Here is a 24,094-nt window from a genome sequence, read left to right as displayed (position 1 = left end):
TGGCAAACTCCAAGTCCATCAAATTCAGGGCAGCGCCTGAATCCACAAATGCCATTGCAGAATAGGACGACAGAGAGCAAATCAGAGTAACGGACAAAAGAAATTTAGACTGTACCGTACCAATGGTGACAGACCTAGCGAACCGCCTAGTGCGCTTAGGACAATCGGAGATAGCATGAGTGGATTCACCACAGTAAAAACACAGCCCATTCCGACGTCTGTGTTCTTGCCGTTCAGCTCTGGTCAAAGTCCTATCACACTGCATAGGCTCAGGCCTATGCTCAGAGAACACCGCCAGATGGTGCACAGCTTTGCGCTCACGCATGCGCCGATCGATCTGAATGGCCAAAGACATAGACTCATTCAGACCAGCAGGCGTGGGAAATCCCACCATGACATCCTTAAGGGCTTCAGAAAGACCCTTTCTAAAAAATTGCCGCCAGGGCACATTCATTCCACTGAGTAAGCACAGACCACTTTCTAAACCTCTGACAGTACACCTCCGCTTCATCCTGACCCTGACACAAAGCCAGCAAGATTTTCTCTGCCTGATCCACTGAATTTGGTTCATCATAAAGCAATCCAAGCGCCAGAAAAAACGCATCAACATCACGCAATGCAGGATCTCCTGGCGCAAGGGAAAATGCCCAGTCTTGAGGGTCACCACGCAACAAAGAAATAATGATTTTTACTTGTTGAGCGGGGTCACCAGAGGAGCGGGGTTTCAAAGCTAGAAACAGTTTACAATTATTTTTGAAATTCAAGAACCTAGATCTATCCCCAGAAAATAAGTCAGGAATAGGAATTCTAGGCTCTAACATAGAATTCTGAACCACAAAATCTTGAATGTTTTGTACCCTTGCAGTGAGATGATCCACACAAGAGGACAGACCTTGAATGTCTATATCTACACCTGTGTCCTGAACCACCCAAAGGTCTAGGGGAAAAGAAAGACAAAACACAGTGCAAAGGAAAAAAAATGGTCTCAGAAGTTCTCTTATCCCTCTATTGAGATGCATTAATATTTTGGGCCAGCTGTACTGTTATGACCTGGTGGTTAGGAGCACCCGGAATGACCTAATAGTTAAACCTCATACAGGACGAGCTCTGGGATGTGGGAACTCTGCTGTCCGCAAGCCTTAATCCTATCACACACACTAGAAATAGCCGTGGAGCGCTCCTGACCAGACCTAGGCGTCTCGTCACAGCCTAAGAGCTATCTAGCCCTAGAGATGGAAAATAAAGCCTACCTTGCCTCAGAGAAATTCCCCAAAAGTAAAGGAAGCCCCCCACATATATTGACTGTGAGTAAAGATGAAAGTCACAAACGCAGAAATGAAACAGGTTTCAGCAAAGGGAGGCCAGACTTACTAAATAGACAGAGGATAGGAAAGGTAACTTTGCGATCAGCACAAAAACCTACAAAAGACCACGCAGAGTGTGCAAAAAAAGACCGTGAGTCGGTGCGGAGGGGCCACTCTGCATCCCAGAGCTTCCAGCTAGCAAGACAAAATCATGATAATCAGGTGGACAAGAAAAACAGTGAACAAATAATGACTATCAGGAACTTCGCTTCTGCAGGAGAAGGCAGGTCACCAGAGAGATACAGGAGCGAACTGAACAAATGCAAAAACATTGACAGCTGGCATGGAGTAACGATCTGAGAGGAGTTAAATGGAACAGCCAACCAAAGGATAAACCACGTCACCTGTGTAAGGAACCTCAGAAGCAGCAGCATCACTCATAGCCTCCAGAGGAAGCCCATAGACAGAACTCGTCGAAGTACCATTCACGACCACAGGAGGGAGTTCGACAACAGAATTCACAACAGTCTCCCATTTTCTTTGTGTATTTTTGTGTCTCAGGATATCGTACTAGTTAATTGCACCAAGATCCTCTCTCATCCTTTGGAAATTTGCCCTCCTGAAGTTTAGTGTCCTTGTAACCCCTCTATTACACATCTTTTTAAAGGATACATGAAAACTTATTATTTTGTGATCACTATTTCCCAAGTGACCCCCCAACCCTTATATTTGATATGCGGTCTGGCCTGTTGGTTAATATTAGGTCTAGCAGTGCCCCCCTTCTTGTTGGGTCCTGAACCAGTTGTGAAAGGTAATGGTCTCTCATAGTTGTCAAAAACCAATTACCTTTGCTGGAACTGCAGGTTTCTGTTCTCCAATCTATTTCAGGGTAGTTGAAGTCCCCCATAATAATGACTTCCCCTTGAGTCGCAGCTTCATCTGTTTGCTTTACGAGGATATTCTCCATTGCTTCCATTATTTTTGGAGATTTATAACAAACCCCTATCAGTAATTTATTATTTTTTCCCCCTCCCCTTATCTCCACCCACAGGGATTCTACATTTTCATTAAATTCACCTATATTATCACGCAGGATGGGTTTTAAGGACGATTTTACATATAGACACACCCCACCCCCTCGCTTATCTGTACGGTCATTTCTGAACAGGCTATAGCCCTGCAAGTTAACAGCCCAGTCATGGCTCTCATCCAGCCATGTTTCAGATATCCCCACCATGTCAACATTAGTTCTAATTCGTTCATTTTGTTGGCGAGGCTTCTGGCATTAGTATACATGCACTTGATGTTCCTCTTTGTACCTCTAGTCTTTCTTAAATTATTAACTGTTCTAACCCCACCCCCCATGCCACCGCCACCCCCAACTTCCTTATTTGTGCCCAGGTCTCTGTCTGCACTATCTTCCCCTTCTATAAATTTAATACCCTCCCCCCCAATCCCTAGTTTAAACACTCCTCCAACCTTGTAGCCATTTTCACCCCCAGCACAGCTGCACCTTCCCCATTGAGGTGCAGCCCGTCCCTAGCGTAGATCCTGTAGCCAACTGAGAAGTCGGCCCAGTTCTGCAGGAACCCAAACCCCTCCTGACTACACCAATTCTTGAGCCACTTATTAACCTCCCTAATCTCCTGTTGCCTCTCTGGCGTGGCACGTGGTACAGGCAGTATTTCGGAAAATACCACGTTGGAGGTCCTTGCTTTCAGCTTGCAGCCTAATTCCCTGAAATCATCTTTAAGGAGCTTCCACCTACCTCTAACTTTGTCATTTGTGCCAATGTGCACCATGACCGCTGGGTCGTCACCAGCCCCTCCCAGTAATCTGTCAACCCGATCAGCGATGTGTCGGACTCGAGCGCCAGGTAGGCAGCACACCGTTCGACGATCTCTGTCTTTGTGACAGATTGCCCTATCTGTTCCCCTAATAATTGAGTCCCCCACTACCAGCACCTGTCTGGCCTGCCCTGCTCTCCTATATCCCTCCTTACTGGAGCAGTCACTCCTCCGGCTTTCAGAGGACATGCCTGGCTGCAGCAGTGCTACCCCTGTACTGGCACCCCCCTCATCTGCCAACTTAGCAAACTTATTGGTGTGTTCCAGATCAGGACTAGCCTCCCTGGCACTCTTCCCTCTACCCTGCTTTCTAACTGTCACCCAGCTTGCTACTTCACCGTCCTGCAGCTCCATCCTACCATCCCCCCCCCATCTATCCCATTGAGCGTCTGCTCAGTGAGCAGAAGACTCCTTTCCATATTGTCAATGGATCTCAGTGTTGCCAGCTGCACATTTAGATTCAGAATCTGGGTTTCCAAATGCACAACGTGCTCACATCTCGCACAGCAGTATGCACCCTCGACCGGCTGATCAAGGACTGCATACAAAATTTTGGTAACAAAATTCTCATTGGGGTCTGTTACAAACCCCCAAATATAACAGAAAGCATGGAAAGTCTACTTCTAAAGCAGATAGATGAAGCTGCAACCCATAATGAGGTCCTGGTTATGGGGGACTTTAACTACCCGGATATTAACTGGGAAACAGAAACCTGTGAAACCCATAAAGGCAACAGGTTTCTGCTAATAACCAAGAAAAATTATCTTTCACAATTGGTGCAGAATCCAACCAGAGGAGCAGCACTTTTAGACCTAATACTATCTAATAGACCTGACAGAATAACAAATCTGCAGGTGGTTGGGCATTTAGGAAATAGCGACCACAATATTGTGCAGTTTCACCTGTCTTTCACTAGGGGGACTTGTCAGGGAGTCACAAAAACATTGAACTTTAGGAAGGCAAAGTTTGAACAGCTTAGAGATGCCCTTAATCTGGTAGACTGGGACAATATCCTCAGAAATGAGAATACAGATAATAAATGGGAAATGTTTAAGAACATCCTAAATAGGCAGTGTAAGCGGTTTATACCTTGTGGGAATAAAAGGACTAGAAATAGGAAAAACCCAATGTGGCTAAACAAAGAAGTAAGACAGGCAATTAACAGTAAAAAGAAAGCATTTGCACTACTAAAGCAGGATGGCACCATTGAAGCTCTAAAAAACTATAGGGAGAAAAATACTTTATCTAAAAAACTAATTAAAGCTGCCAAAAAGGAAACAGAGAAGCACATTGCTAAGGAGAGTAAAACTAATCCCAAACGGTTCTTCAACTATATCAATAGTAAAAGAATAAAAACTGAAAATGTAGGCCCCTTAAAAAATAGTGAGGAAAGAATGGTTGTAGATGACGAGGAAAAAGCTAACATATTAAACACCTTCTTCTCCACGGTATTCACGGTGGAAAATGAAATGCTAGGTGAAATCCCAAGAAACAATGAAAACCCTATATTAAGGGTCACCAATCTAACCCAAGAAGAGGTGCGAAACCGGCTAAATAAGATTAAAATAGATAAATCTCCGGGTCCGGATGGCATACACCCACGAGTACTAAGAGAACTAAGTAATGTAATAGATAAACCATTATTTCTTATTTTTAGTGACTCTATAGCGACAGGGTCTGTTCCGCAGGACTGGCGCATAGCAAATGTGGTGCCAATATTCAAAAAGGGCTCTAAAAGTGAACCTGGAAATTATAGGCCAGTAAGTCTAACCTCTATTGTTGGTAAAATATTTGAAGGGTTTCTGAGGGATGTTATTCTGGATTATCTCAATGAGAATAACTGTTTAACTCCATATCAGCATGGGTTTATGAGAAATCGCTCCTGTCAAACCAATCTAATCAGTTTTTATGAAGAGGTAAGCTATAGACTGGACCAGTGAGTCATTGGACGTGGTATATCTCGATTTTTCCAAAGCGTTTGATACCGTGCCGCACAAGAGGTTGGTACACAAAATGAGAATGCTTGGTCTGGGGGAAAATGTGTGTAAATGGGTTAGTAACTGGCTTAGTGATAGAAAGCAGAGGGTGGTTATAAATGGTATAGTCTCTAACTGGGTCGCTGTGACCAGTGGGGTACCGCAGGGGTCAGTATTGGGACCTGTTCTCTTCAACATATTCATTAATGATCTGGTAGAAGGTTTACACAGTAAAATATCGATATTTGCAGATGATACAAAACTATGTAAAGCAGTTAATACAAGAGAAGATAGTATTCTGCTACAGATGGATCTGGATAAGTTGGAAACTTGGGCTGAAAGGTGGCAGATGAGGTTTAACAATGATAAATGTAAGGTTATACACATGGGAAGAGGGAATCAATATCACCATTACACACTGAACGGGAAACCACTGGGTAAATCTGACAGGGAGAAGGACTTGGGGATCCTAGTTAATGATAAACTTACCTGGAGCAGCCAGTGCCAGGCAGCAGCTGCCAAGGCAAACAGGATCATGGGGTGCATTAAAAGAGGTCTGGATACACATGATGAGAGCATTATACTGCCTCTGTACAAATCCCTAGTTAGACCGCACATGGAGTACTGTGTCCAGTTTTGGGCACCGGTGCTCAGGAAGGATATAATGGAACTAGAGAGAGTACAAAGGAGGGCAACAAAATTAATAAAGGGGATGGGAGAACTACAATACCCAGATAGATTAGCGAAATTAGGATTATTTAGTCTAGAAAAAAGACGACTGAGGGGCGATCTAATAACCATGTATAAGTATATAAGGGGACAATACAAATATCTCGCTGAGGATCTGTTTATACCAAGGAAGGTGACGGGCACAAGGGGGCATTCTTTGCGTCTGGAGGAGAGAAGGTTTTTCCACCAACATAGAAGAGGATTCTTTACTGTTAGGGCAGTGAGAATCTGGAATTGCTTGCCTGAGGAGGTGGTGATGGCGAACTCAGTCGAGAGGTTCAAGAGAGGCCTGGATGTCTTCCTGGAGCAGAACAATATTGTATCATACAATTATTAGGTTCTGTAGAAGGACGTAGATCTGGGTATTTATTATGATGGAATATAGGCTGAACTGGATGGACAAATGTCTTTTTTCGGCCTTACTAACTATGTTACTATGTTACTATGTTACTTGTGGCAAGATGTGCACTGGATGGCATTAACAATAGTGGAGCACATTTCCTAATGGGGATTGCACCAGACAGAAAAATTAAATAAAAAATAAATGCAAAGTATCAATAAAAAACAGACAGTAATTCCTCCCTTGGAAACTCCCTGAATCCAAAGTCACTGAATCACAAGTCACACTTACCGCCGTTCACACTTACGCTCAGCTCACACTTGGCTCGCTCACACTCGCTATGCTGAAGATTTATAGATTTTTTTTTTCTCTAGTTCCCCTCAACAGCAATCCACCTTGCTGTTCAAATGCACTTCTTGCAGCAAGAAACTCAGTCATGGCTGGGCAGTGTACATCTTGAGGCAGGCAAGGTAGTCAGTGATAACGGAAGGAATTTTTTGGCTTCCATAGCCCTTTCCGAACTGAAACACATACCTTGCCTGGCTCACACCTTGAACCTGGTGGTGCAGTGCTTCCTGAAAAATTATCCAGGGTTACCAGCCCTGCTCCTGAAGGTGCGAAGACTTTGCTCGCACATCTGCCGGTCGCCCGTACACGCCAGCTGTATGCTGAACCATCAGCGATCGCTGAATCTTCCCCAGCACCGCCTAATAATCGTCAATGTTCAATAAGGTGGAACTCCACACTGCACATGCTTCAGAGGCTGTGCGAACAGAGGAGTGCTGTCATTTATTTGTGGGAGGATACACATACACGGGTAGGCAGTTGGATGGCAGACATGGAGTTGTCTGGTGTGCAGTGGTCAAAGCTACAAGACCTCTGTCAAGTCCTTCAGTGTTTTGAGGAATGCACACGGCTGGTAAGTGCAGACGACGCCATCATAAGCATGAGCATCCCACTAATGCGTCTGCTGATACAAAGTTTGACGCACATCAAGGAGCAGGCATCTGCAGCCGAGGAGGAGGGAAGCCTTGATGACAGTCAGCCATTGTCTGCTCAGGGAACTCTCCTGGACGAGGTGGCGGACGAAGAGGAGGAGGAGGATGATGGGGATGAATATTTATGGGAGGAGGATGCTTCTCAGGGGACAATAGAAACTGGTGGCGTTGCAAGGTCAGGTACAGGGTTTTTGCGGGACACAAGTGATGTTGATTTGCAAGAACGTGCTCCTCAACCCAGCACAAGCAGTGAATTGACACCTGGAACATTGGCCCACATGGCTGAGTATGCCTTGCGTATCCTAAAAAGGGACCCCCGCATTATCAAAATGATGACCGATGACGATTACTGGTTGGCCTGCTTCCTGGATCCACGAAACAAAGGAAAATTACAAAATATCATGCCACGTGAGAACCTTGAGCAAATATTGGCTACCAAACAAGCAACTCTTGTAGACCGTTTGGTTCAGGCATTCCCAGAACACAGCGGCGGTGATGGTTCTCACACGAGCTGTAGGGGGCAACATGGCAGAGGTGTTAGAGGTGCACAAATACGAAGTGGCGTTGGACAGAGAGGTTTTATGACCAGGTTGTGGAGTGATTTCGCAATGACCGCAGACACGACAGGTACTGCTGCATCGATTCAAAGTGACAGGAGACAGCATTTGTCCAGTATGGTTACAAACTATTTTTCCTCCCTTATCAATGTTCTCCCTCACAGGTCATTCCCATTTGATAACTGGGCATCTAAAATAGACACCTGGCCTGAATTGGCAGAATATGCATTACAGGAGCTCGCTTGCCCAGCTGCTAGTGTGCTATCAGAAAGAGTCTTCAGTGCTGCTGGTTCAATACTGATCGAAAAAAGGACACGTCTGGCTACCAGAAATGTTGATGATCTAACCTTCATTAAAATGAACCAATCATGGATTTCAAATTATTTTGCCCAACCTTCCCCTACTGACACGTAGCTTGTCTGAAAAATGTCTTGCTTTTGGCCTCCTCTTACTGACTGCTCCAATTCCTCCATTTGCAGCTGCTGAATGTCCACCATAGGCCATTTTTATACCTCCCTAAATGGGCTGACTCCCCCCACAGGGCCGTGGTCACCACTTGGCGCAAGCACCCGTGCAAGTGCCGTTTGCCTGGATAGGTGGGTGTGTCCACTCTTGGGCGACGGCACTGGCACAGGGTTCCTCATAGTACAATGAAGTGTCTCTGATTGTGGTGGTGCACAACCAACGTCAGACACACTGTCGTAATATGAGGGGCCCTGTGCCAGTACCGCCGCCCTGTTCCCCCCAGCTCGAACAGTGCTCTACCACTTGCAAAACTTACCTCTCCCTGCTCCACTACTGTGTACTGTGTCTGTGCTGTTAAATCCTTCAATGGCACTGCCAATACAAATTTGTTGAAATGATAGATGATAGTAAAAATATGCAGGGGCCCTGGCCTCCATTTAGACCAGTTAATACTTTACGCTAACTACCACTGTCTGCTACTCAGCAGAGGAGCCCACCCCTGTACCTAGCTATGCCACCAGTTTATTTATGAACAATTTTTTGGCAGACATTTAGCCCACTTTATCATTTTGGCCTACTAACTGTGTCAGCCACTTATTACAGTTGTCCTCCACTGAACAAAGCAATGCCACCTGTGTACTCCTGTTACCAATTTTGAACTGAATTTAGCCTACTTACTTATTTGGGCCTAGTAACTGTGTCAGCCTCTCATTACAGTTGTCCTCCTCCGCTGAAGAAAGCTATGCCGCCTGTATACTCCTGTTACCAATTTTGAACTGCATTTAACCTTTTTTATTTTAGGCCTACTAAGTCTGTCTGAGCCACTTATTACAGTTGTCCTCCACTGAACAAAGCAATGCCACCTGTGTACTCCTGTTACCAATTTTGAACTGCATTTAGCCTACTTACTTGTTTGGGCCTAATAACTGTGTCAGCCTCTCATTACAGTTGTCCTCCTCCACTGAACAAAGCTATGCCGCCTGTGTACTCCTTATCATATTTGAACTGCATTTAGCCTACTTTTTTTATTTTAGGCCTACTAAGTCTGTGTGAGCCTCTCATTACAGTTGTCCTCCGCTGAACAAAGCAATGCCGCCTGTTTAGTCCTGTTACCAATTTTGAACTGTTTTTAGCCTACTTTTTCATTTTGGGCCTATATCTGTGTTTCCTCCTCATCCTGCCCATTGCCCAGCCACTACTAGATGAGTCTGCTGGTACATTGACCCAGACCATTACATTCCCCCTGCACTCTACACAGCCAGAATCTGACCATGCTGAAACTCAGGTTCCCCTTCCCGCATACTGTACCACCTTACACAGGGACAAAGAGGAAGGTGCAGATGAAAGTGCAGGTTTCTTCATCAGGTGGGGGGGGGCATATTCGTTGGCACTGGCACAGGGCCCCTCATAGCACGCAAAAGTGTCTCTGGCAGTGGGAGGTGCCACCCGCCGTCAAACACACCGCTGTACTATGAGGGGCCCTGTGCCAGTGCCAACTAGTGCCCCCCACCTGCTTGCTCAGGATCACAGCACTTGCAAAGTTGAAATACTTACATCTATCTGCTCTACCGCCGTGACGTGTTCCGCGTTTCCTGGGCCCACGAAAATCTTGAGCCAGCACTACCCCCCCCCCCACTACTTTAGCCAAATGAGCCCCTGTTTTCAATGCCTAACTATTATTATAAAGTAAATTAAGATTGACAAGCTTAAGAAATAAGAATTGATGTTTTTGGCATTAAAATGGGCACTGTAGGTGTTTTCCTATCCTCCACTCACTGTCGACTTTGATTCTCCATTGACTTGCATTAATTGGCCTTCTTTCACCCGACCCAAGTAAAAGTCGCTCAACTCTACTCAGAAGGGAAGGAGCGCCATTTAACTTTTGGAATGCAGAATTGTCTGGAATCGACAGAGGACGCCATGTTGTGTTTGGAGAGCCCCTGAAGTGCCTAAACAGTGGAAACCCCCAACAAGTGACCCCATTTTGGAAACTAGACCCCCTCAAGGAATTTATCTACATGTCTGGTGAGCACCTTGAACCTCCAGGAGCTTCACATAATTTTATAATATTGAGCCGTCAAAATAATAATTATAATTAAAAAAAAAAAACATTTTTACCACAAAAATGCTATTTTAGCCCCACTTTTTTATTTTCACAAGGATAGCAAGAAAAAATGGACCCCAAAGTTTGTTGTGTAATTTCTCCCGAGTATACCAATACCCGGTATGTGGTGGAAAACTACTGTCTGGGAGAATGGCAGGGCATGAAAGGGAAGGAGCGGCATATTACAGTGCAGGTTTTGCTGCATTGGTTTGAGGGGGCCATATCACATTGGCAGAACCCCTGAGGTGCCAGAACAGCAGAAACCTCCATAAGTGAGCCCATTTTACAAACTACATCTCCCAATGAGTTCATCTAGGGGTGCAGTGATCATATTGAGACCACACGTGTATCACAGAATTTGATACCATTGGGCAGTGAAGAAAAAATAATTACATTTTTACCACAAAAAAATTGTTTTAGCCCTAGATTTTACATTTTAACACTGGGAAATGGGTAAAAATGGTGCCAAAATGTGTTACACAATTTCTTCTGAACTTGGCAAAACCCCATATGTGGCGGTACAGTACTGCTTAGCCACACAGCAAGACTCTGGAGGGACGGAGCGCTATTTTACTCTTGGAGAACAAATTATTGTAGAATAGTTTCCAGACTCTATATAAAGAGCCCCTAAATGCCAGAAAAGCAGAATCCCCCTCAAGTGACCCCAGTTTGGAAATTATACCCCTTAAGGAATTTATAATTTATCTACAAGTGTAGTGATGATTTTGATTCCAGAAACAGGCAGCAATGGATGTTGCCGAGTGAAAAATGCAAACTGCCGTTGTAGTGACCAGTACGTTGTAGTGACCAGTACGTTGCAGTCACCAGTACGTTATGCCCAGCCTGTGCTTCTGGATACATGCACCCATAAATTAGATGGGCTCTAGTCACTACAGAAATGCCAAACATGTGGCTGATATATGTGGCTTAGGTACACTGTGGGGCTCAGAAGGGAGGGGGGCATTTGAATTTGGGAGCGCAGAATTGTTTTTAGGGGGTTGAGCAGCCGTAACCCTTTTCCAGAGCCTTTGTACTAGCAGTAACGTGGAAGCCCCCTATATTTCCTTTAACAGATGATGGACCTGAGTGAGGACTTGCTTTTTTTTGTGGATTGAGTAGAGGCTTTAATTGACACGAAATCATGAAAAAACCCTATTAAAAAGATAACCTTTATTTAATTAAAAGTTAAAAAACACCCACGAGGTGGTATGTGCTCACCGAAAATCAAAAACACACACTGTGTATACCCAAAAACTAACCAATAAACCCTTTATGGGTTTCTTTTTTTGCTGCAGTTCCCTAATATTGAACTGTGTTGATCCTGCCTTACAGTGGGGGTTGGCACCCTAAGGGGATTTTCGTTGTGGAGCCCCCCTCATCAACGGCTGTCCCCGTTATTCCCTAGATGCGCACTATATCTGATAATGCCCCCAACCCTCAATAGGGAACCACTGTCTCTAGACATAGATCACACCTGTCAATAAAGGGTCCCTGCAGCCCAGAAATATTAAAAACTATTATACGCTGGCCTGGTGGCTCAATCAGAGATCGAGAGTTACTCAACAGGAAAGTGTTTTTATCAGAGAGACTTTTCAAATTGTAAAACTTCAGAGGTTGTCTCTAAGGCCACGTGCTCCTGCCCAAGAGACTATATAGGAATAACTAAAAGGGAATTTAGAAAAAGAGTGAGTGAACATCTAGGAGACATTAGAAATGATAGTGATACCCCCTTGGCCCGACATATGAGGTTAGTCCATCGAGGAGATTTGGAAAATATCAACTTTATGATTATTGAGGTCGTAAAACCGGGCCCCAAAGGAGGTGACCATGATAGTACCATTTTTAGAAGCGAGTGTGAATGGATATTTAGACTTGACTTCCTGCAACCCAAAGGAATAAATGAGCAGATGTAATTTGCCTGTTTTGTCTACACTACCCTATTGTTTTTTGGACACTGAGAAATTAATTGACTAGCCAATTACTATTTCTCTGCGATTAGGAATGCATAGATTTCTATGTATTAATACCATTGATCCATTTTTGCAAATGGTTTGCCTTGCCTCGTAAGGATTTAATAATATATTTATATGATTTTTGGGAGGTCATTTAAAGGACCGGTTTAACTCATAATATTGAATAAATTATACCTATATTCATGAAACAGCAAGACACTAATGTAATACCCGGCTATTGATATACTGTACCATTTGAAAAAGGAAAAAATACATTGCTGGTTTATTATGTGGTAGTGAAATATATGATTCTTGGCTCCCCAAAAAATAGGGTCCGATCGGTTTGTCTATTGCTCTCGCCTGGTATGCGCAGTGTGAACTACAGTCTGGTAACGTCCATCGGTCTTTTGCTTATGCGCAAACGGATATGACCTGGGACACTTTGAACCGGAAGTTATTTTACATGCTTCTGTGCAATCCACATGAGGTATGCGCAGACCGCTCATCAGAAGATATTACTTACTTCCATGCGCTCCAGATTGAAATGCACACGAAACATGCTTTGATGGGCAGATTATGGCGTGGGGTGAACTCATTTTATTACTGATGAAGACTGTTGAGTTTGATAATTTCAGTAGATGTGTTATTGTCTATAGCCACAGTTTTCGACTACAATAGTTAGTGTCCAAAACACTCTGATTTAACCTCTTCCTGCAGCCAGATTTGTGCTCCTAGTCAGGTCCCATTTTTAAAATCAGACGTGTGTCGTTTTATGTGGTGATCACTTTGGAATTATTCCCAAAGGGTAATGGAAAACAAATTGAACTTACAAATTATTTTCCACCTTTGCACAGTACCCTATATAAGGTTGTACACTACTGTCTGGGCACATGGCAGTGTTCAGAAGGGAAGGAGAGCTATTTGAGTGTAGATCTAGCTGAAATAGTTTGCAGACACAATGTATTGGGTCATCTGGCAGCTCAAAAGATGTCCATCATGAATATGCTTGGCACTATCTTCTCTGCTTTCCATATACCAAGGATTGCCTTGCTCATTGCCCTTTAACACACTTACATGAATCTGGACTTACACTGGGACCCCTAGGCTTAGACCTCATGGTGTTACCTGCTATTCTGTGGTGTTAGATGGCAAGAAGAATAGTCAGGTAGCTGGGTCAGAACCAGAAGGACAGATTAAGAAGACACAAGAGTAGTTAGTAAATGGGCCACGGTCACAACAATAAACAAATACACAAGCCGCAAGCTGAGCACAGAGGACTGAACCAGAGGAGAACAACTCTGTATCTGGCAGATTGTGACAATATGCTTTGAGCTTTAGTAGGGTGTAGTACTATACAATTTGCTGAAGTAGGGAACAGATTACTCCAGCTGGACAGACAGATCCCAGATGAGATTGGTAGAGTATATAATCACTGCATTCGTACAAATTGAGGAATTTTGCTTCAAGTGAAAAATTTAATACAGGTGGCAGGTGAACTGACAGGCAAATTAACGTTTCGGCCAGTTAATGGCCTTGATCACAATGCCGCCCTTGGCAAAATTTCTCTAGGTTAGAACACGAAATGTCAATATAGATGGTTTGAGTAAGAGTGAACGGACAAAATCTTCCATAAGTGGTTAAGTTGTGCATGCAGACACGAATGTGTATTGGGAACAGCTGGATAGCATTGCAGCAAAAGCCGACACCAGTGGCTATTTATTGAATGCTGGCACGTATTGTGTCTGAAAACAAACTCAGACAAAATAGGTCGGTGCTGTAATGTAGGTTAGGGAGCCGAATCCAATGGCGATAGCGCAGTTGTGGAAACAGGTGCAGCGATACCCCAGGAGCATATGAGAGACACAGCTGCAGGAGCCGGCGTTGGTGGACGAGTGGGAGATGCTCCCTAACCTACATTACAGCACTGACCTGTTTTGTCTGAATTTGTTTACAGAAACAATATGTGCCAGCATTCGCTAAATAGCCACTGGTGTCGGCTTCTGCTACAACGCTATCCAGCTGTTCCCAATACACATTCGTGTCTGCATGCACAACTTTACCACTTACGGAAGATTTTGTCCATTCACTCTTACTCCAACCATTCATATAGACATTTCGTGTTCTAACCTAGAGAAACCCTGTTGCTTTACAACCTTTGAGCCACTAATAGCGTGGGAACCTCTGTTTTTCCATTGACAGATGATGGACCTGAGTGGGGACTTGTTTTTTGTAAGATGAGAATTGGGATTATTTTCGCCTACATAACATTGATTGGTTTCTTTTTATTCGATATTTGGGAGGCAGAATGAACAAACCGTTTTAACACCAAACCTTACTGGTTCATCTAATAAGATTTTCTGTTAGACTGAACTGTCATTGTCTTGGTAAATAATTAATGTTTTTTACATGTCTTGCAATTTTTATGGACCGTTTAAGTAGAAATGTTCAAAAATATAAAATTCAAGGATATTTTATTAAAAAAATAATTGTTTTTATCTCTGCAGATGACAGTACCAGGAGATCCGAGGGACAGCTGACATCGTCTTCAATTTTTAAATCAGATGATCTTGAGATCCTACAAGATACAACAGAAGGGAATGCTATTACTCCAGATATACCATCATCCCTTCACAGCAAAGATCTGTCAGCTGATCCTATCCAACAGGTCCCATCTTATGATTCATTACCAATTGCTAAGGAAAATCAAAGTCACAAAAGAGGCATTAAAAAACAAACTGCACCTAAAGCAAAGAAGTCATTTTCATGTTCCGAGTGTGTGAAATATTTTACATGGAAATCACATTTTGTTACTCACCAGAGAACTCACACAAGGGAGAAGGCTTTTTCCTGTTCAGAATGTGGGAAATGTTTTAACTGGAAATCGGCTCTTGAGAGCCACCAGAGAACCCACACAGGGGAGAAGCCTTTTTCCTGCTCAGAATGTGGGAAATGTTTTAACCGGAAAGCACATCTTGTTAGACATCAGATAACTCACACAGGGGAGAAGGATTTTTCATGTTCAGAATGTGGGAAATGTTTTAACCGGAAAGCATATCTTGATAGACACCAGAGAACCCACATAGGGGAGAAGCCTTTCTCCTGTTCAGAATGTGGGAAATGTTTTATATGGAAAACAAATCTTGATAGCCACCAGAGAACCCACACAGGGGAGAAGCCTTTTTCCTGTTCAGAATGTGGGAAATGTTTTAAACGTAAATCAGTTCTTGATAGCCACCAGATAACTCACACAGGGGAGAAGCCTTTTTCCTGTTCAGAATGTGGGAAATGTTTTAACCGGAAATCGGTTCTTGTTAGACATCAGAGCAGTCACACAGGGGAGAAGAGTTTTTCATGTTCAGAATGTGGGAAATGTTTTAACTGGAAAGCGCTTCTTGTTAGACATCAGAGCCATCACACAGGGGAGAAGCCTTTTTCCTGTTCAGAATGTGGGAAACTTTTTAGCAATAAATCAGATTGTGTTAAGCACCAGATAATCCACACAGGGGAGAAGCCTTTTTCCTGTTCAGAATGTGGGAAATGTTTTAACCGGAAAGCACATCTTGTTAGACATCAGATAACTCACACAGGGGAGAAGGATTTTTCCTGTTCAGAATGTGGGAAATGTTTTAACCGGAAAGCATATCTTGATAGCCACCAGAGAACCCACATAGGGGAGAAGCCTTTCTCCTGTTCAGAATGTGGGAAATGTTTTATATGGAAAACAAATCTTGATAGCCACCAGAGAACCCACACAGGGGAGAAGCCTTTTTCCTGTTCAGAATGTGGGAAATGTTTTAAACGTAAATCAGTTCTTGATAGCCACCAGAGAACTCACACAGGGGAGAAGCCTTTTTCCTGTTCAGAATGTGGGAAATGTTTTAACCGGAAATCGGTTCTTGTTAGACATCAGAGCAGTCACACAGGGGAGAAGAGTTTTTCATGTTCAGAATGTGGGAAATGTTTTAACTGGAAAGCGCTTCTTGTTAGACATCAGAGCAATCACACAGGGGAGAAGCCTTTTTCCTGTTCAGAATGTGGGAAACTTTTTAGCAATAAATCAGATTGTGTTAAGCACCAGATAATCCACACAGGGGAGAAGCCTTTTTCCTGTTCAGAATGTGGGAAATGTTTTAACCGGAAAGAACATCTTGTTAGACATCAGAGAACTCACACAGGGGAGAAGGCTTTTTCCTGTTCAGAATGTGGGAAATGTTTTAACCAGAAAGCACATCTTGATGGCCACCAGAGAACCCACATAGGGGAGAAGCCTTTCTCCTGTTCAGAATGTGGGAAATGTTTTAACCAGAAAGCGCATCTTGTTAGACATCAGAGCAGTCATACAGAGGAGAAGCCTTTTTCATTTTCTTAACGTTGGAAATATTTTACTTGGAAATCAACTGTTAACCCATTATCTACCAATGTCCTTTTTTGGGACGCCTAATCTTTTGCTTCTAGCAACTAAGATTTTATAATATTTATAATTTGGTCCAATTTTTTGTGTTGTGTTTGTAAAATTAATGTTTTCAAAATAGGAAATCATGTCATTGTCATTTTTAATTGAATATTGGGACGCCCTTTTCTGAAAATCCATAAAATGAAAAATTCTAATTTGGCAAGTAATGGGTTAATAAACATCAGAGACGTCACATAGGGGAGAAGCCTTTTTTATGTTCAGAATGTTGGAATCGTTTTAACCAAAATTGGATCTTCTTAAATGGGTTGTCTCTTGTCATTCCTCATGTTTGCTGAGAAAAGGATAAAACTAAACTTTATTAATTCCAAATGTTAAACTATACCCATAATTCACCCCCTGAAAGTTAGTCAGAAGCTGACTAATAGAAAAAACATATACCCCACGTTTCAGTATTGAGGTGACGTATACACACTCACTCTCAAAGCCTCTCATTTCTATGGGTTTCGTCATCCTCACCAAAGACGACTCATCAGGAGACTTTATTTAATATTGATCCTATATTAAAGTGAGACTAGAAAAAAAAAACTAAAATCATGTATCATAGTAACATAGTAACATAGTTAGTAAGGCCGAAAAAAGACATTTGTCCATCCAGTTCAGCCTATATTCCATCATAATAAATACCCAGATCTACGTCCTTCTACAGAACCTAATAATTGTATGATACAATATTGTTCTGCTCCAGGAAGACATCCAGGCCTCTCTTGAACCCCTCGACTGAGTTCGCCATCACCACCTCCTCAGGCAAGCAATTCCAGATTCTCACTGCCCTAACAGTAAAGAATCCTCTTCTATGTTGGTGGAAAAACCTTCTCTCCTCCAGACGCAAAGAATGCCCCCTTGTGCCCGTCACCTTCCTTGGTATAAACAGATCCTCAGCGAGATATTTGTATTGTCCCCTTATATACTTATACATGGTTATTAGATCGCCCCTCAGTCGTCTTTTCTCTAGACTAAATAATCCTAATTTCGCTAATCTATCTGGGTATTGTAGTTCTCCCATCCCCTTTATTAATTTTGTTGCCCTCCTTTGTACTCTCTCTAGTTCCATTATATCCTTCCTGAGCACCGGTGCCCAAAACTGGACACAGTACTCCATGTGCGGTCTAACTAGGGATTTGTACAGAGGCAGTATAATGCTCTCATCATGTGTATCCAGACCTCTTTTAATGCACCCCATGATCCTGTTTGCCTTGGCAGCTGCTGCCTGGCACTGGCTGCTCCAGGTAAGTTTATCATTAACTAGGATCCCCAAGTCCTTCTCCCTGTCAGATTTACCCAGTGGTTTCCCGTTCAGTGTGTAATGGTGATATTGATTCCCTCTTCCCATGTGTATAACCTTACATTTATCATTGTTAAACCTCATCTGCCACCTTTCAGCCCAAGTTTCCAACTTATCCAGATCCATCTGTAGCAGAATACTATCTTCTCTTGTATTAACTGCTTTACATAGTTTTGTATCATCTGCAAATATCGATATTTTACTGTGTAAACCTTCTACCAGATCATTAATGAATATGTTGAAGAGAACAGGTCCCAATACTGACCCCTGCGGTACCCCACTGGTCATAGCGACCCAGTTAGAGACTATACCATTTATAACCACCCTCTGCTTTCTATCACTAAGCCAGTTACTAACCCATTTACACACATTTTCCCCCAGACCAAGCATTCTCATTTTGTGTACCAACCTCTTGTGCGGCACGGTATCAAACGCTTTGGAAAAATCGAGATATACCACGTCCAATGACTCACCGTGGTCCAGTCTATAGCTTACCTCTTCATAAAAACTGATTAGATTGGTTTGACAGGAGCGATTTCTCATAAACCCATGCTGATATGGAGTTAAACAGTTATTCTCATTGAGATAATCCAGAATAACATCCCTCAGAAACCCTTCAAATATTTTACCAACAATAGAGGTTAGACTTACTGGCCTATAATTTCCAGGTTCACTTTTAGAGCCCTTTTTGAATATTGGCACCACATTTGCTATGCGCCAGTCCTGCGGAACAGACCCTGTCGCTATAGAGTCACTAAAAATAAGAAATAATGGTTTATCTATTACATTACTTAGTTCTCTTAGTACTCGTGGGTGTATGCCATCCGGACCCGGAGATTTATCTATTTTAATCTTATTTAGCCGGTTTCGCACCTCTTCTTGGGTTAGATTGGTGACCCTTAATATAGGGTTTTCATTGTTTCTTGGGATTTCACCTAGCATTTCATTTTCCACCGTGAATACCGTGGAGAAGAAGGTGTTTAATATGTTAGCTTTTTCCTCGTCATCTACAACCATTCTTTCCTCACTATTTTTTAAGGGGCCTACATTTTCAGTTTTTATTCTTTTACTATTGATATAGTTGAAGAACAGTTTGGGATTAGTTTTACTCTCCTTAGCAATGTGCTTCTCTGTTTCCTTTTTGGCAGCTTTAATTAGTTTTTTAGATAAAGTATTTTTCTCCCTATAGTTTTTTAGAGCTTCAATGGTGCCATCCTGCTTTAATAGTGCAAATGCTTTCTTTTTACTGTTAATTGCCTGTCTTACTTCTTTGTTTAGCCACATTGGGTTTTTCCTATTTCTAGTCCTTTTATTCCCACAAGGTATAAACCGCTTACACTGCCTATTTAGGATGTTCTTAAACATTTCCCATTTATTATCTGTATTCTCATTTCTGAGGATATTGTCCCAGTCTACCAGATTAAGGGCATCTCTAAGCTGTTCAAACTTTGCCTTCCTAAAGTTCAATGTTTTTGTGACTCCCTGACAAGTCTCCCTAGTGAAAGACAGGTGAAACTGCACAATATTGTGGTCGCTATTTCCTAAATGCCCAACCACCTGCAGATTTGTTATTCTGTCAGGTCTATTAGATAGTATTAGGTCTAAAAGTGCTGCTCCTCTGGTTGGATTCTGCACCAATTGTGAAAGATAATTTTTCTTGGTTATTAGTAGAAACCTGTTGCCTTTATGCGTTTCACAGGTTTCTGTTTCCCAGTTAATATCCGGGTAGTTAAAGTCCCCCATAACCAGGACCTCATTATGGGTTGCAGCTTCATCTATCTGCTTTAGAAGTAGACTTTCCATGCTTTCTGTTATATTTGGGGGTTTGTAACAGACCCCAATGAGAATTTTGTTACCATTTTTCCCTCCATGAATTTCAACCCATATGGACTCGACATCCTCATTCCCTTCGCTAATATCCTCCCTTAAAGTGGACTTTAGACAAGACTTTACATAGAGACAAACCCCTCCTCCTCTCCGATTTTTACGATCCTTTCTAAACAGACTGTAACCCTGTTATCCAAAACAGTCAGAAATCTAGCCACATATAGGCAGATCCGAGACTTCAAACTATATACTTTGTTAGTTTAAAAGCCACTCCAGTGGCGGTCAGTCAGGAATAGAACGTATGTGAAGGTACAGTATAACTATTGTGTTTTTTCTCCTATAGGGACTGCCCTAGTTTGGTATTGTAACAACTGTCAATTAGTAGTGCAGACAATTGTCCTAGACTAAACTCCGTTTTCAGAGGGCCCAATATATACCACTCAGGGAAAACTTATCTGCTCCAAAGATCATTAGCAGCTTCTAACTAATGCCCATGCTGCAGTCTGTCAAGGAATGAGTGCAATATCATTATAAAGACTAGGGATGTGTGCAATCATAATGTCTGGGAGATCTGTGCTATTATTTACTATGAATATAGAAATAATATCTGGACAAGTTAAGTGTTCACTGAGCGGTATATACTGTATTTTCACATACTATCTACGAAGTATATAGTTTGAAGTCTTCAGTCTGCCAATAAATGGCTAGTTTTGACTGTTTCGGATAACATGATACATGATTTTAGGTTTTTCTTCGTCTAGTCTCACTTGAATATAGGTCAATATGAGTCCCCTTTGGTGAGGATGACAAATCCTGTAGAAATGAGAGGCTTGGACAGTGAGTGTGTATATATCACCTCACCCTATATACTCAGACGTGAGGTATATGTTTTTTCTATGTCACCTTCTGACTAACCTTCAGGGGGTGAATTATGGGTATAGTTTTACATTTGGAATTAAGGAAGTTTAGTTTTATCCTTTTGTCAGTGAATCTTCTAATCAAGGGATCATTTTACATATAATTATATATTATAATTTTTTTCTCAGTGAACTCATTCCTCATGTTTGGCCTCATTAAAATATAAACATTCATACTCCTCTGGCGTACGGCCTCTGCTTCAGGGGTGTCGAGACTCACTGTCCCGGGGCTTATCTTATGTGAGTTTGTTACATCACACGAGCTCTGCGCCCAATCAGCGGCAGTTTCACCGTTCCCGCCTTCGGAGGTATTGAACATCAGCAGGAAGCCAGGGCCGCGGCTGCTCTCTGACTGTCTCATAATGCTTGATTTGTCCGAAAGTGGGGACAGTGACACCAGCACTGATTGGGCACAGGGCTCACATGATGTAAACACCTCAGGCCTTCATTTCTCTATATGTATCTCAGGGTACAATGGACCCTGAGGAGAAACATGGTGGATTTTACCATTTATAAAGTAGCAGTAGACTCTTATATGTATTCCTGCCTCTCTAGATTATGTATTGATATGTTTATACTGTGACACTATATAGAGGCTATGGATCATTGTATGCCCATTACTAGGTGCTCAGGGCGCACAGCACATGTATAGTTCATGGTTCTGCAATTCACTTCCTTTCACCGGTGTCTGTAAATTTTTAGTAATAAAGTTTGTTTACGCTTTAATTAATTTGAACCAAAGTATCATTTTTTTTTTGCGCTGGTGTTATTAGGTAAAATATAAAAGAATTGCACCATTTTCCGATACACAACGCGTCTCCATTTTTCATGATCTGGGGTTGGGTGAGGGCTTATTTTTTGTGTGCGGAGCTGAAGTTTTTAATGATACCACTTTTGTACAGATACGTTCTTTTGATCGCCATTATTCCATTTCAATGCAATGTTGCGGCGACCAAAAAAATGTAATTCTGGTATTTTGACTTTTTCTCATTACGCCGTTTAGCGATCAGGTTAATTTTTTTATATATATTGATTGGGCGATTCTGAATGCGGCGATATCAAATAGGTATGTTTTGATTTTCTTTTTTTATTTGTTTTATTTTGAATGGGGCTAACGGGGGGGTATTTAAACTTTTATATTTTTTAAATATTTTTAAAAACCTTTTTTTTTTTACTTTTGGTATTGTGAAGACATACACCTTTGTATCTTAGACTGTTATCTGTATGGCTTTCAAATTTTAAGTGTTGATTTCTGGTTGGTCAAGAAAAAAGATTTTTGTTTGTGTAAGTCAGTAATATTGACTTTTGTAGTGCGCTTATCCTTGATCACTAGTGATGTTTGCTGATATGGTGTTTATGCATTGTATTATGGAACCAGCTTGTCCACTTCGAAAGCAGAGAGGGAAAAACTATGCAAATAGTTTAAATAATCAAGTAATGCTACTTGATCTCATCTGCATTCTTACCATTCTTACCCTTTATGTAAATACTGAATGTGGGACACTTGTTAAGTATAGAAATAGGTTACATGTAGTGATGAGCGAGCATACTCGTTGCTCAGGTTTTCCCAAGCACGCTCGGGTGATCTCCGAGTATTTGTTAGTGTTCGCCGATTAAGTTTTCATCGCTGCAGCTGAATGATTTACAGCTATTAGCCAGGCTGAGTACATGTGGGGGTTGCCTGGTTGCTAGGGAATCCCCACATGTAATCAAGCTGGTTAATAGCTGTAAAGCACTCAGCTGCGGCGATGAAAACTTAATCTCCGAACATTACCAAATACTCGGAGATCACCCGAGCATGCTCGGGAAAACCCGAGCAACGAGTACACTCAATCATCACTAGTTACATGCCTCTGTATAAAGAGATCAGGAGAGAGAAACAGCCAGAGAGATTCTGCCAAGACATCCATACATCCAAAGGACCAGAGACAGGACAGCAGCAATTTTACATCATGGAACCATCACGAGGAACACGGAATTGTCATTCTATAGGAAAAAAAGTAGGGGTTTTCTGCCTCGGTTGGTGAGTGAGCAGATCTGTATTCTTCCATTGCTGAACCATGGATACTTTGAAGAAGCCAGGTTATGATCCTCGGATCAACTGGCCTTGTACCTTGTATGAACTCAATGGACTGTCTTCTACCTCCTCTCTGTGCATGCCACAGGTGGGGTAGCGACCTTGCTATCTCTGAAGTAACAGCTGCTATTATCCCGGCAAATCAGCGGAAGGGTGAGACTGTAATGTACACCATCTTGGGTATTTTGCTGGGACTGTTCTGTGCTGTCTGCCTGTTTTGTGGTTCAATAAAGCATTGCCACACTGTTTTACCCTTACCCTGTGTTGTCTGAGTAGCGTTTTGCCCACATTTAAAGGAGAGCGGGAATTCGTCAGGATGATCCCTGGTCCAAGCGGTTTCGGCTAGCGGACTGGGGTGCCCGCTGACCCCCCTACATGTCTCCACAGGCATGCTTCAATAGTCTCCATGGGAGACTAGAAACTGCCATAACCAGATCGGTTTTGCTATATACAGGCGATGAGCAGATCGCCTGTATGTAGCAGTGTTGCTCACTTCCAGGCGTGTACTGTTATGAAAGGCAATTCAGTACTACAATGGACATAGCGGTCAGAGCACATACAGTGATCTGACAATAACCCAAAATCATAGAACGAGCTCTGAGACGTGGGAACTCTGCAGACCGCAATCCCTAATCCTCTCCAAACAACACTAGAGGCAGCCGTGGATTGCGCCTAACTCTGCCTATGCAACTCGGCACAGCCTGAGAAACTAGCTAGCCTGAAGATAGAAAATAAGCCTACCTTGCCTCAGAGAAATACCCCAAAGGAAAAGGCAGCCCCCCACATATAATGACTATGAGTTAAGATGAAAAGACAAACGTAGAGATGAAATAGATTCAGCAAAGTGAGGCCCGACTTTCTTAACAGATCGAGGATAGAAAAGGTAACTTTGCGGTCTACACAAAACCCTAAAGAAAACCACGCAAAGGGGGCAGAAAGACCCTCCGTACCGAACTAACGGCACGGAGGTACACCCTTTGCGTCCCAGAGCTTCCAGCAACAAATTAGACAAGCTGGACAGAAAAAATAGCAAACAAATAGCTAAGAAGCACTTAGCTATGCAGAGCAGCAGGCCACAGGAATGATCCAGGGAAAAACAAGTCCAACACTGGAACATTGACAGGAAGCCAGGATCAAAGCATTAGGTGGAGTTAAGTAGAGAAGCACCTAACGACCTCACCAGATCACCTGAGGGAGGAAACTCAGAAGCCGCAGTACCACTTCCCTCCACCAACAGAAGCTCAC

The 24,094-nt window shown here is 42.6% G+C and overlaps 1 protein-coding gene across 1 annotated transcript in view; it reads left to right on the top strand.

The window, feature by feature from the left end:
- The window catches only part of LOC138663463 (oocyte zinc finger protein XlCOF7.1-like), a 38,670-nt gene extending 21,557 nt beyond the window's left edge, over nucleotides 1-17,113 (top strand). The window contains exon 5 of the mRNA XM_069749677.1: nucleotides 14,777-17,113. Within this exon, the coding sequence (XP_069605778.1) occupies nucleotides 14,777-16,641 (1,865 nt within the window). The 3' untranslated portion in view covers nucleotides 16,642-17,113. The remainder of the gene's footprint in view (nucleotides 1-14,776) is intronic.
- The last annotated feature ends 6,981 nt before the right edge of the window (nucleotides 17,114-24,094 follow it).

This window comes from Ranitomeya imitator, chromosome 2, assembly GCF_032444005.1.
Source record: "Ranitomeya imitator isolate aRanImi1 chromosome 2, aRanImi1.pri, whole genome shotgun sequence".
Classification (NCBI taxonomy): Eukaryota; Metazoa; Chordata; class Amphibia; order Anura; family Dendrobatidae; genus Ranitomeya; species Ranitomeya imitator.
The sequence above is the reverse complement of the archived record's forward strand: the minus strand, read 5'-3'. Positions and strand labels throughout refer to the sequence as shown.